The 13,814-nt window shown below is 39.9% G+C and overlaps 3 protein-coding genes across 3 annotated transcripts in view; 1 reads left to right on the top strand and 2 right to left on the bottom strand.

Annotated features, from left to right (window-relative positions):
* Positions 1 to 1,506: 1,506 nt before the first annotated feature.
* Positions 1,507 to 6,905, bottom strand: c1r (complement component 1, r subcomponent). The gene is made up of 13 exons (XM_020610844.1): positions 6,880 to 6,905; positions 6,299 to 6,512; positions 5,315 to 5,498; positions 5,080 to 5,220; positions 4,495 to 4,700; positions 4,231 to 4,378; positions 3,906 to 4,024; positions 3,719 to 3,797; positions 3,447 to 3,581; positions 2,746 to 2,820; positions 2,411 to 2,616; positions 2,112 to 2,326; positions 1,507 to 1,876 (listed from the first exon to the last, which is right to left on the bottom strand). The coding sequence occupies exons 1-13, from the start codon at positions 6,903 to 6,905 to the stop codon at positions 1,507 to 1,509; spliced, it is 2,118 nt and encodes a 705-aa protein (XP_020466500.1).
* Positions 6,906 to 7,668: 763 nt separating this feature from the next.
* Positions 7,669 to 12,859, bottom strand: c1s.2 (complement component 1, s subcomponent .2). The gene is made up of 11 exons (XM_020610776.1): positions 12,751 to 12,859; positions 12,328 to 12,526; positions 12,060 to 12,240; positions 11,294 to 11,419; positions 10,861 to 11,054; positions 10,216 to 10,366; positions 9,999 to 10,114; positions 9,830 to 9,911; positions 9,595 to 9,729; positions 9,396 to 9,470; positions 7,669 to 9,302 (listed from the first exon to the last, which is right to left on the bottom strand). Exons 1-11 carry the CDS (start codon positions 12,762 to 12,764, stop codon positions 8,500 to 8,502), a joined length of 2,076 nt encoding a protein of 691 aa, XP_020466432.1. The 5' UTR covers positions 12,765 to 12,859; the 3' UTR covers positions 7,669 to 8,499.
* A 171-nt stretch (positions 12,860 to 13,030) lies between these two features.
* The window catches only part of LOC109966220 (tumor necrosis factor receptor superfamily member 5), a 9,676-nt gene continuing 8,892 nt past the window's right edge, over positions 13,031 to 13,814 (top strand). Inside the window, exon 1 of the mRNA XM_020610910.1 lies at positions 13,031 to 13,684. Within this exon, the coding sequence (XP_020466566.1) occupies positions 13,618 to 13,684 (67 nt within the window). The 5' untranslated portion in view covers positions 13,031 to 13,617. The remainder of the gene's footprint in view (positions 13,685 to 13,814) is intronic.

Consider the following 13,814-nt stretch of genomic DNA (forward strand, 5'->3'; position numbering starts at 1 on the left):
ATATGATGTTTGTACAATACTAGTTATGCAATCATAACAGGTTACATAACTATTGATCATGATCTTGTTATGATCTTTTTCTGAATTAGATCAATATTTTATTGACCTAAAATGATTGTAAAACGCCACTGATGAAATTCCACACAATAATTATAATGATAATTCATTTTGCTGTCAGCAATTTAAGTCTAAAGCTGTTTGGGAAAACTCTAAAAGCCGTTCTGTGGAAGACTTGTCTCAATTCTTAGTTTTAAGCTGCTTTTAAGTTGCACCGAACAATCTTTTAACAATAAATAATAACTGTGCTGTGAAAGGGGTTGTATGAGTCCACAACTGTATGCTCCACTCAGCACTACAGAGAAATTTACATTATCAACTTCTACCTTATTGTTATTTTATGGCTATTAACTTATTATCATTAATGTTGCACAGGTTGTGGTTTGCAGCTTTTTTGCAACAGAATTTAACCTTCAGTGTTTGGATTTGTTTGTCTTTGAAAAAATAAATGCAAGCATGTGTTGTAGGAGAAAAGTCTCAGTTATGTCCCACTAGTAATAAAATTAGGAGAATGAAGAGTAAAACAGTTTGTTAAAATACTAGTATGAGCAGAAGTGTGAAAACTCAAAAAGCCAGTGGAAGGTGGGCCTGAGGTTAGCTCACAAAGAGCAAGTAATATTTACAATATATAGCAGGTATACGCAGTAATTAAAACTATAAAGCACCTGTCATAGTGCAAAATATGACTATCGTTGTTACCTTTGGAAAGATTTGTGACATGTGTAACCGGGATGTAATATTTACACAGAATGTAACAGGGATATAATAATTACACAGAATGTAACCGGGATGTAATAATTACACAGAATGTAACCGGGATGTAATAATTACGCAAAACATCTTGTTTATGTGCAAGTTAATTCACATGCCTGGTCAGGGATACCTACCTCCACTCCACTAGGGCTCGCAGCTGAGCCATGCTTTTCTTTGTTAGTAGCCAGGTATAAAGAGGGGTCGCGCACCTCTTTCGCTCTCTTTCCTGCATGGTGTCGAGTGGAAAGAGGTGAGCGCTCCATCCATTTGTGACTATTTTACTTTTATCGCCCACCCTGGGTCGCATGGGTAAACTTGTTGTGTGCTTTTGTTTAGGAGCGAGCTGAGCACTCACTGGAGGCTATCTGTTTTATGTTTTTTCCTCTGTGACCAGGTATGTCCAAGTTATGTATAATAGTTTGTGTGTTATCACCCTGCGCATTTCTTCCGCTCTCTTTCCTGCATGGTGTCGAGTGGTAAGAGGAGCGAGCTGAGCACTCACTGGAGGCTATCTGTTTTATGTTTTTTTCCTCTGTGACCAGCAATAAAGGGCCCCGTTGAATAGCAAATGTGTCGGTCCATGTGTCCCAAGCAAACACAACGCAGCACGGCCAGTTACCAGAGGGACAGGCGAGATGGTTTATTGTAGATGTCATCAACACCTTCATATCACATTGTAATGATTAACTGTAAGTTTTAGTTCTCCTGCATGGTCTTGTTGATCCAGTCTAGGTAGTTAGCGACTCTGGTATAGACTCCATATGCTCCCTTCTTTCCACAACCAACCCCCCAGCTGACAATCCCTGCAGCCCAGTACCGTTGGTGATCATACAGAGCATAGGGGCCTCTACTGTCACCCTGGCAGGAGTCCTTCGTACCTTCACGCATTCCAGCACAAAACATGTTATTTGTCAGGTCTGGTATGTTTGCGCTTTCCTGCTTCCATGAAACGGCTGACTTAGCACATTCCTCCTCTGCCACCAGAGGGACGAGCACATATTTCAGCTTATTAGTTAATGCAAAACGTTGTTCACCAAGTTTTGTAATGCCAAAGCCTGACACCAGCCTGAGAAAGACACAGAAGACATAGTGTTGGTGAAGTCAGTCAAACAAAATAAATCAGTGTCTCCTGTCTCGACAGGATGCACATGTTGACACAGCAAATGAAAAAAGCAAAAAGAAGACTTAAAGGCAAAGTAAAATGACTGAAATTACAGAAAAGGAAGTGGAGAATGTGAATGATTTCATATAAAATGGATTATACAGCATTCTGTAATGAAATCCAGCAGCTGTTTCTTTACCCCATTATTCCAGTTTCATATGCGGCCCCCTCTGGTGGCAAACATATTGGCATAATGGATGCATTGAATGTGACTGGGTCTTGCAGTTTGATCAAGGCAATGTCATTGTTGTAGTCTACATTATTGGGGTTGTTGTAACCAGGGTGAGTGTGGACTGAAGCAGCATACAGAGGAGTCTGCAGTATGGTGTCAACATTATTATGTCCCATGTAAATCTGTAAATCAACAGCAGCAACAGGAAATTAGTAAGGGCAAAAACACAGAGATAGCAGGCAGAAAACACAGATAAATGCATTTACCTGTATTGCTTCAGTTGCCACTTTACTGTTTTTATCTATTAAGTTATGAGCTGCAGTCATAACCCAGCGATCTGCAATCACCATGCCTCCTCCTCTATTTTGATTTACATTCAGCATCACTTGCCAGGGGATGGTATTATCTGGAGCATCGCTACCCCCAATGATCCGCTGGATCCCAGAGACATGTTTTATTGGTTTGCCACACACTGAGATACAGATGTACACAGTCAGTATACGTTTAGTTTCAAACTTCACTTTAGAATTAAAAAGATAATTCTGGACCTAGATCCAGACTGGGTTTTGCATGGCTTTATTTTTGTAAAGAAATGCAATACCTGGTAAGCATGTTGGACTGACAACAACATCATTGTGTGATCTCCACTTTCTGTCTGCTTCACAGGTGAAGCTAACTGAGGAGCAGAGGGGACAAAAGGCAAATATACTTGGTGTTCCTCGTGGCTTACAAACAACTTACAAGGGGCTGAAATGTTTAAATACTATCTCAAATTGTTGCAGTTTTATAGACGTGCACTCTAGGGTGTGTCAGAACACCATGACATCACTCCTGGGTGTGGTCACAGGTATAAGAGCACAGCCCTGGCAACACCCTTGACTTGGTGTTAATTTACTCTTTAAAGTAGTTTTGCATGTTTTAGCTCATGCACTTTTAATCATGTATACAATACAGCACGGCTAATACTTTATAAAATACACATGTAAATGCTTTTAAAATATATTTTGTATTAAATGTATTTCCAGGCTTCTGTTTGTTTTCACTTGTTTCTGTAGCTATTATCACACTTTTAAACTGAACAGTTGAGTTGTATGTTCATCACATTAGACATCAAATTAGCATGACACTAAGTTAAATTTCATGATGTGGTGGAGATTTGTATTAACACATAAATAAAATGTAAAACAAGCTCAAATTAATGCAGTTTACAAGCAGCTGAAACACAGTTCAAGAGCCTCCTAATGGCAGCCAATGAAGAATAGCAGAAAAAAAATGATAGAACACTATATGTAAATATCTCACCATTTACGCCCCCAAGCAGAGAGTAAAATGGTTCATTACAGTGATACTGAAAAACAGAACGGTACTGGTTCTGAAAGCCAGACAGGAAGGTCAGCCCTCCATTCAGCAAGGGTTCAGGTTCTCCACAGTCAATTACTGCAGAAGAACAAAATAAAGACATGTTAATGTTTTGCCTGTGAAATACAGGAAATTATAAAAAGACTTAATTTGAATCACAACATAGCTTGTGTTACTTTACAAAGGGTGTTTTGTCTGAGCTTTGTCTAACTCACTGTGGCATTCTGGCAAAGGGAGGTGCCACTGTCCATTGTTTTGGCACATGGCAGAGAAGCTCTTAATCTCATGACCATCCTGAAAGAAAAAAGAGGAAATGCCGGCCCAGTATTTTTATATCAAAAATAAAGACAAATAAACAAGTGTCTTTTAGATATTACTTATTGTAATAAATAAGACACAAACCATCATCAGTTTGTATCCTTGGTCACAGCGCACAAAGATGTAGTCTCTGTAGAAATATTCGGCCAACATAGGAGTGACCCTGCCTTGAGCCACCTTACTGGGAGGTGGACAGTTCACTCCTGGAAACGCCACAGACAAGAAACCATAACATCAACTGCCAATCAAAAGTTACCCAGAGGTTAGTTTCAAACTGACAGTATGCTGGAAAATGTATTTAACTGTGTGCCAAAATTAGTTGACAATGGCACTCATAACCTGGAAGACCCATCAACTGCACTTTCAATACTCATTGTCTTATTTTTAATCTCATCCCTCGCTCCCTCACTTTGTGTGCTGTAGTCCAGACTCCACCCATTGCTCAGGCCTTCATCATCAGTGTGGTAGTCCAGTCTGACAGTATTGGAGTTGGTTTCTATCACACCTGGACTTTTTGCACCACACAGCTTTATGGGCTCTCTGTGTGGAACAGTCACCTTTAAAGAGAAGAGTAGCACCCAGTTGATTTATTGTATGATATACCCCTTTATTACCCTTTATTTACTGTGCATAAAAATAGACAGTATATGTTATGGAAGCTACTGGGTGTTACCTGCAGCCAGTGATAGAGACAATTTGGGCCTTGCTGAGTGTCCACACTCTCGACGTGGAAGTTGTCGGAGAAGTTGAGAGTGACAGTGAAGCCACTATCTACAGAAATAACGTACTGGCAGGACAAAGCATGAGGAGGGGAGTTAGGGTATCCTGGACTGGATAAATGTCCCTGGGGCTCGTCAAAAATACCACCAGTACATGATACTGGGCAAAAAGAAAATGAAAAACATCACAGTGCACAAAATAAGTGTTAATATCTAGATGGGGATTCAATATTCATTCACTTAACTGTATGGTACAAAACTGTGCTGAGGATGTGTAGTAACACAGTGCTATAAAACCATTAAAGAAGCCTCTCACTGACCAGTGCTGTTTGCTACTTCCATCTCCCCAACCTCCTCATGAGGTGTTATGCTTTTGGTATTATTGACTATTAAGGTCAAATGTTCAGTAATGAGCTTGTTAAGTGGGTATTAATTCTCTCAGCTGACACTTTCTGTCAAATGGTGTGAAAGAAAGTCACAGCAGTTTGACTCAGCATGACCACACATTCATCGGAGACACTTATCAGCACAATACTCACATGCGCAGGTGCGCTGGTCTGAGCGCAGTTCATAGCCATGGTGACAGGAACAGATGTATGAGCCAAGGGTATTGAGGCAGATCTGAGCACAGAGGGAATCTGAACCATCTCTAGGTTCAGGTGCAGAACACTCATCTATGTCTGATGATAAGAAAGTCATTAGGCTAATAGGAGATGGTTCAGTAGAGGAAAGAGAGAAGTGACAGAAAAGCTGCAGAACATGAGGAAGTGCTACCTATTGCCTGGTACTGAGCAGAGAAGCCCACATTTTGGTGCTTCTCTGGGTTGTTGCTGTCTGTCTGGAATAAGAGAGTGAGTCTGTTGCCTGGAGACAGGATGGGCTGGTTGCCTGGGTGATGTCCATCAGCAGAATTCTCTTGGCCACAAAACTTTGCCAGGACTTTTTCATTGTAGAGAACCTGAACAGTCGTATGAAGGACAAAATCTTAGTCATGATAAAGAAATTTTGCTGTGAAAATGCCAAATGTGTCTGAGCTCCGTTATACAGAATATAGTCCAGGTTATTTATTTTACAAACGCTCACAAGAAAAGTAAAAACACCATGCAGCATTTGTCATCAGCAGAATCTATTGCAACGTTGATGTTCAAGTCTCCAAACATCAGCCAAAGTGGCATCACATGTTTTCTACAGACTGAACTACTGACTAGGCATTTTAGTGGAGCTTCCACTGGGAGTTTTTGTGGAGACCACAAGTACACAGGTCTTTTAATAACAATTTGTCCTCGTCAATGACCAAAGATGAAGTGGTTCAAATACCTACATGACAACACAAAATGGGAAATGAGCTACTTTATCCGAGATGACTGGATGTGATTAAATCACTAAGACCTCAAAGGAATCCCAGTGTGAGCCAGTGGAGGCCATGACAAAAATGCCAAGAAAAAGCTGGCTGCAGGAAACTGCTTAGCAATTGTGCTTTGCTATTTGTCTTCTGGCCTATGTACCAATTGTCATTAAAGTATAAATTGTCTGTCACAGCTCATAAGGCTAGAAAACAAAGGTCTACACTGTGGTAATATAATGAGATCTGAATGAGAACGAGATGAATGAGACAAAAAAAATGTGAAATGGTGGCAGGTAAAGTGCAAAGGCCACATTGTCAACATTCAGTTTAAAACTACAGTACTACAGCACTGGTCTGTTTTGTTTGTTTGTTTGTTTTCTTTGATATTATATGTGTTAAAATATGGCTCTGACGGTAAGGGAGTCGTAGTAGCAGCCTGCAGAAGCTTCAATGTCCATGTGTGAGAAGGCCAGTCGGATCTGGTAGCCGTTGGGCACACTGAGGTCCCATCGTTTCTGCAGATTGGGAGGGTAAGGCTGGGGATACTCAGGGGACAGGACCTCCCCATGCATTACAGGCTTTGAGTCTGGAAACAACAAGGACTCACACACTGACACATACAGAAACCTGGAAATGTGCATGAAGAGAGAGAGAGAGAGAGTTCGATCTGTATATCAGTCTGTGGTCAAACGGTCCAAAGTTGATGCAAACAGAAAAGAATAAACAGTGACACAATCAGCACAACTGTGGAAACCACATAATATTGTTGAGACTTAACAAATGGCATAATGAGAGATGGATCATTCAGTTAACCTATAAAATATTATTCATGTGTAATACTGGGTGCACAGAAGATAACACACAATAAGAGAAGCAGTTCCACAGTAAATATATGTTGTGACTTTGGAAGCAAAAAAAATTTAAGCAAGAAACTTATGAAAAAAAAATATTTAAGAGCAACATACAAATTGATTAATTTTTCAGGTCAACTTACCAGATGATGCAGAAGGTCCGCTCCATCTCTGGATTAAAAATATATATCTATGAGTGAACGGATCTGCTGTTGTAGGAGCGAATGTCTCACATTCAAGTGAAAGAAACATTAATGTCACAAAGTTTGTTGTTTCCAGTATTTAGCAACTCACTGCATTAATTCCAGGAACAGACCTTGTTTGTCTTGGCAAATCAAATGAAGGCTTGACTTCAAATTGCAGAGAAACAGAGTCGATGCTAAAACAGTAAATTAGGAAGATTTTGTGAACTGGACATCACTAATGACAGGAAAATTCAACTTTTTATATATATTACATTTTATTCTACTGAAAACTATTTGAATTATTTAAAAAAAAACTAGCCTATTTTAGTTTCTAAGCAGCTCCCAGGTTTACAACCATCATTCTACATAAAACCTTTATCCACCAGAGGGAGCTATTTGCCTTTTTCAGCATCTTAAAGTTTGAGAATTAAAAAAAAACTGATGCAATAAAAGTACTCAAATTCTTTACTTACTTAAATATAACAATACCACAGTGTGAAAATACTGTTACAAATATAAAGCCTGCTTTCTGTATTTTACTTAACCCTGTAAAGCCTGACAAACATTCTAATTTTTTGGAACAGAGATGTTTATTAAACCTTTTAACAAAATCCAAAAGAAAATTCAAGATTCAAGATTTTTATTTGCCATTTATGCATAGGCAGACAGTCCAGTCATATAGGAATAAATGTGCCATATTATTTTGTTTATTTTTTGTATCAGATTTGATATATGGGGCATTTTTGGCGATTTGTTTTTGCCCAGAAACTCGCATTGCAAATATGATACAAATGTTTTTATAGGATCAAGTTAAAGTAATGGCAAGTATAACATTTAAATATAGTTATATCAACAGTAAAAGTACTTATTTGTGGAATAAAACATTTCACATTAATGCATATTACTGGATTATAATTATTCTTGCATTGTTGTTTTTATGACTTGAATATCGTAGCTGGTAAATTTTAACTTCTTCATATGATTACAGTTTGAATTAGTTTACATACTGCTGGTTGCTTGTGAATTCCCACTGGGAATCAATAAAGTCATGATGATGTTGTGTTTTGTAGAATTCATCTGACTCTGAAAAGTCAGCAGTAAATAAAATGATTTTTAAAATGTACTACAGTAAAGAGTACAATATTTACCTCTAACATCCAGTGAAGACGATGCATGAATTAGTAGAAATTGAAAATATGTTCTGCCTGTGTGGTTGCAGTGTTGTGGATGAAGGAGTTGTCACTTAGTATAATCGAGGTAAATGAATAATCTATTCAAGAGTTGTTTGTATGAGGAACCTGACACAAAACGTTGTATCTAAACTATCAATAACTGAAAGTTGATTAAAACACAGATTCTCTGCAGCCATTTTGCAAACATTTTCTTTAATACAAAAGTGATGAATGAAGTCAAAATGTGCTTATATGATTGTGTTTATGAATTCATTATTAAATTGATTACATGATTATAATTTTTATTTGTATAAGCGTTATAATTTTTGAGATGTGAATCAGCCCTGAAATGGATGACAGTCTTATGATTGGTAGCAAAGTGTTTCCCCCCTCATCTTTCCTCTTTTTAAGATGTTTCCACGTTATCTATCGTCTCCCTGATCCAGTCAACATAATTATCCACCTTGGTATAATAACCCTTGAACTTCTTCTGCTGACACGGGGCGCCCCAGGACACAATGCCCCTCAGATAATAAGGCCCTCTGTCTGCAGACAACATAGGTGAAACAAATGGACCTCCGCTGTCTTTTAAGCAGCTGTCTTTTCCATCTGCCCCAGCACAGAACATGTTATTAGTGAAAATCATACGTTTGTTATCTGGTGTATAAGGTGTGTCCTGACAATTTCTAAGGGAGTAGACCCCGATATGAGCGTATTTTAATGTGCGAGATGTGACAAGTCTTGTTCCAGTTCTCCTTTCTGTCAACCCCCAGCCTGAAATGGTGCCTTGTTCGTTCTCCTGCAAGCTGCTGCTCTCCACTGGCAGACAGATGGGAAGGAGGTTTGACCCCAAATTCACCCTGGAAGCTAATCTGATAAGAGCAATATCATTGTCATAACTGGTACGTTCTTCACCAACAGTGCGTCTGGTGTAACCAGGATGAATTATGATTCTCTCACTGTCCAGTACAGCTCCTGTACCAGTTGCTGCTGCTCCATCTACCAATCCACCATACAGGCGCAAAGAGGTTTGCTCTGCACCTTCTACAACATGAGCTGCTGTGACAGCCCACTGATCATTGATCAGTGATGCTACTCCTCTACTGGGCTCTTTTATCAAAAGATTCCAAGGTATTTCTCCCACTTGTGCATCCTGACCTCCCAGAATTCTGCCCGTACTTGCAGAGTCTTTTTCAGGCCTCCCGCAAACTGAAATACACACACACACACACAAAGATTCATGAACAGATTCATATGATAAAGGAACCATCTAAGATATAAGAATCGTATCTGAAGTCCTACCTGGTGTGCATTTTGGCATCTGTGTTTTACCATGAACTGTTGCCCAGTCACCACTGGCACCGCAAGTGTATGTGTCTGAAAGGTCAAAGAAAGCATGGTGGTGAAACAATAATGGATAAAACCAGAAAACCCTGATTTCTTAAAAGTTAGCTTTTGAAAGGAATTAGAAAATGTATGTGTAAAAACTTCTTGTAATCACCATTTCCTTCCAGTGTGTAGTACTTTGAACTACACTTTAACTGGATCTGGTCTTGATATTGAGTGTGTGGACGTTTTGAGCCCACCAGCTTAAGGATGCTGTTTTCTGGGATCTCAGGAAGACCACAGTCCACACCTACATGTAAGAATATGTGAAAAAACAAGAAATTCAAAACAGTCGTTCTTTAAAAACATCCTCAGAAAACAAAAAAAAGCTTGGTGAGAGTCAGACTCACGTTCACAGGGGAAACTGGGGATCCATATGCCTGTGCTCTGGCATGTCGTCTCATATTGTGTTGTCAGGGTCTGGGTGCTTTGCTGCTTTTGCAAAAGGAGAACTTTATTAGCTTGAGAATGGCTCAAACATATACAGCTATGAAAGTTTCAGGTTCTCTGTACACTCACAGTGTTCACAGCATAGCCAGTATCACAAGTTACAGTCACTCCTTGACCCTGATGATATTCTGGTTTCTGGGGAGTCGCAGTGGAGTGCGAGGTCACCACTGCTGGGCAGACCTTGTCTGCAATTAACATGTACAAAGAGCATTTATGATCATTTGTTTTCTACAAGCATCATCACAAATACTCTTGTCCCACTATGCCACAGATGAGGCTGCAGTACCACTGGTCTTGAAGTGGAAAGTGAAGCCTTTGTTGGTGCCAGAGCCATCAGAAGTGAAGTGGATTTTGACATGATGTGAGTGAGTGAGGAGGGGTGATGGTGGAGGTGTATGGCCACAGAATGGCCCCAACGTGCCAGAGTGAGTCTTAATCTGCAAATACAACAATACAGGTTAAGTTTCACTCTGGAATTCCTGACATCCTCAGGTTTCCTCTAGTGAGAAATATGTGTGTCCTCCAGTATAAAGTGCCTATAACAATGATTCACCCTATATAGAAAATACAAAATATGTGTTTGCATAAATGTTCAACCCCTTTAACAGGACCAGTCTAGATCACTGCTTGGGCTTTACCAGTATGGTAAAAATTTGTTAAATGGAGATCAGATGGTTTTAAGGCAGTGTTAATACTGTACATGAAAGGTGTGTGTGTGTGTGTGTGTGTGTGTGTGTGTGTGTGATGGGGGGCAAAATACTTTTTTATAAGCACTGTATGCAAAATAAGAAATCGTTCAAAACGTGTGTCACAGAAACTAAAGTAGGATGTGAGCTAGTTGCCAAATCCATGGTTTCAACATTTTGCCTGAACTTCCTCTTGCTGCTCCGTAAAGTTAGAAGATACCATGTGATTCTGACTCAACACCTACCAGCAGAGTATCTATGCATTGACCATCAGGTCTTTGCTCTACATCAAAACTGTCAGAGAAGTGCAGCTCCAGCTGCAGGTGGGCCTCCACAGACAGGGTGTACTGACAGTGGGAATTCTCTGCATATGATGCAGGCCAGAAGGGACTGGATATGTCACCTCGATACCGTCCCGAAAGATCCTCAGAGCAGCTCACTGTGGTAAAGATCACATTTCACTGTCATGACATTTATCATTTTAACACAGTCATACGCACTAGACAACCAGCCTCCTTTTCTTGTAACTCTCTGATCTCGTTCTTTATTCCTCCCCCACTTCTGCTTCCTGTTTTCCCATTTTCACTTCATGTTTTAGTTTTGTTCCTTCTTCCTCTGTCTTATAACCGACCACCCCCCATTCTGAGGACCGGTTACTGAAAATGAGAGTAGTTATACCTGTGCAAGTGTGTTTGTCTGCATCCAGGACGTAACCATGGCGACAGGAGCAGTGGTACCCGCCAATGAAGTTGTGACAGAACTGAGTACATCCATTTTCTGGGTCGTCCTCACATTCATCAAAGTCTGAGGTCACATAGAAAATCATGGCACACAAGAGACTTAAATGATTTTTGTGCACACATTTCAGTGAGTCTACAAAATGACTGACAATATATTTGCCAACTGATTTTAAAGCGTTTAGGGCAGGACTGAACTACAGAGCCAAACATGTCACTCATTTTTCACAAACCTTGACTTGGTTTGTGTACTAGCATTGTTTCACATGATGTATGTGTCAGAAGGAATTCACTGAGGGGGGGCCACATTTAGGTTTGTTAACTGTTTATTCACTCAGCTTGAGCTGAATCTTTTCATGTCAATGAGTATAGAAAAAGGGTTAAACTTAATTAATTAATTGAATTGAATCATTATTTTAGCCCTGTCACCACATTTCTACACATTCTTTGGATTCATGTACTTTAATCATTTATTTGGCCTATTTTTAAAATAATGTTATGATTTTTTTCTTCACCTATTTATTGCAACTTAAATAGGAAATCACTGTTGACCATGGACAATACTGGACCCTGTACATTTTACCACATGTCAAACTATTAACTTTAGCAGCTTCAACCTGCAACTGTTGTGAAACACAAAAATACAATTGACCTTGATTTGGTCACATGCAGCTCAAAATTTCGTATTTTTCTCCTCTGTATCTCACCATGCACACTGTAAAAGCCTCTGAAGCCGGTGTGCCTCTCAGTGTTTGAATAGTCCGAGTAGAAATTAAGAGAGAGACAGCCACCCGGGGAGGAGATGAGTGAGGGATTTACAGTGAAGTCAAGATCCTCAAATTCCTTTTTGCCACAAAGAACAGAAATTAGATTTCCATTCGAATAAACCTAGAAAAAGAGATGAGAGATGAAGTTAAAAAGGTTTGCTGTAGAGGGAAGAGTTTTAAGAATTTGAAGTTTATCTTGACCCCTGACCTTCACCGCATCGTTTTCACAGTCTTGGCTGTCCTCCAGGTCCAGGTGGATGAGCCTGATGGAGAGAACGTGGCCTTTGGGGGCACATTTGCTCCAGTTTAGACTGGCATGGGGCAAGTATCCTTTAGGATAGCCTGGAGACTCCACCCAACCCAGCAGCATCGAGCAGGCTGAGTGGGAGACCAGAAGAAGCAGGAGACTAAGGGAAAATGTGAAAGACAGGAAAATTCAGGGGGGAAAGGAAGAGATGTGGGGAAAATGTGAAGAGCACAAACTTAGTGTAGTGTTTAATGTGAGAGACAGAAAAAGTCAGCCAGAAGTGGCCATGCACAAAACATAAACATAATATATCATGGAATAACCATACATTTATTAAGCACTGTAGCGATCTATTACAAACCAGTACTAAAAAGTAAAACTCACCTTAATCCTAACATTGTGATCCGATCAAATCTCTTCTCAAATAAAGTATGTCAGCATCTCTCCTTCCCCTTTCTTATTAATTTACTTTCCATCGCTCTCTCTGGCTCACTGCCCCCCTTTCCTGTCTCACATGTTTTGCACCCGTAAGCATTTATAAATCTATTCATGGATTGTTTTTTATGATTGCAGTAATGAGGGAGTGTCTGCATGGCAGAAAAACAGACTGAGACCAAATCTTTTCAGAGTGAGTGTAGCTACAAAATCTCGTGGTTTTATCTCAGCAACATTCCTGCACCACTGAGGAAAAAAGGATAAGTGGAAACAATGGAGATGGAGTGGATGGAAAGGGTGTAGTGGAGAGAGGAAATGTCTCTTTGTGCTGCTTTGATTTGTGCAGTTAACAGTGCCAAAGAGCAGCCTTTAGTCATGTAACTACGGAAACACACACACAGATGATTTTGCAGTTAGAGTGATGGCAGGAAGGAAATGAGGAGAAAAAGAGAAAGAGAGTGACAGAGGGGGAAACTGCAGATGAGGGTCACTGGGGTTTTCCACTGTGTAGGATTAGAAAAGACATAAGAAGTGAGTAAGGAAGAGTAAGGAGGGGAAACATCTGTAGTCACAAACAGGTCAGACAGGAGACAGAAGAACGCAAGCAGCGAATGAATGAACATCACAAAATACAGAAGGAAGACGAAAGAGACTTCACTCTTATCGATGTTCTTCGTGTGAGATAAATGAACCCGCTGTAATTTCAGAGGATCAGCGCAGGTTTCGAGGAAGGGCGTAGAGAAAGATAGTTGTTATAGCGTCGAGCTTGAAGATATTTTACACACCGGTGGAGGACTGTAATTGAATGGGCTACAAATGGCTATAACTTGCGAGGATGAGTACATTGCTAAAAATGGAAGATGCTGCCATCGCTGTCCTGCAGGTCAGTCAATATTACAAAGTTTCAGCTACCAAGATCTCATTGGATAACAAAGTTTTTATATGACTGTGCAAACCATGACAGTATTTACTGTGTATCTGATCTGTGTAAATATTCAGCTCTCCTGCATTAT

This window comes from Monopterus albus, unplaced genomic scaffold (genome assembly GCF_001952655.1).
Source record: "Monopterus albus unplaced genomic scaffold, M_albus_1.0 scaffold107.1, whole genome shotgun sequence".
NCBI lineage: Eukaryota > Metazoa > Chordata > Actinopteri > Synbranchiformes > Synbranchidae > Monopterus > Monopterus albus.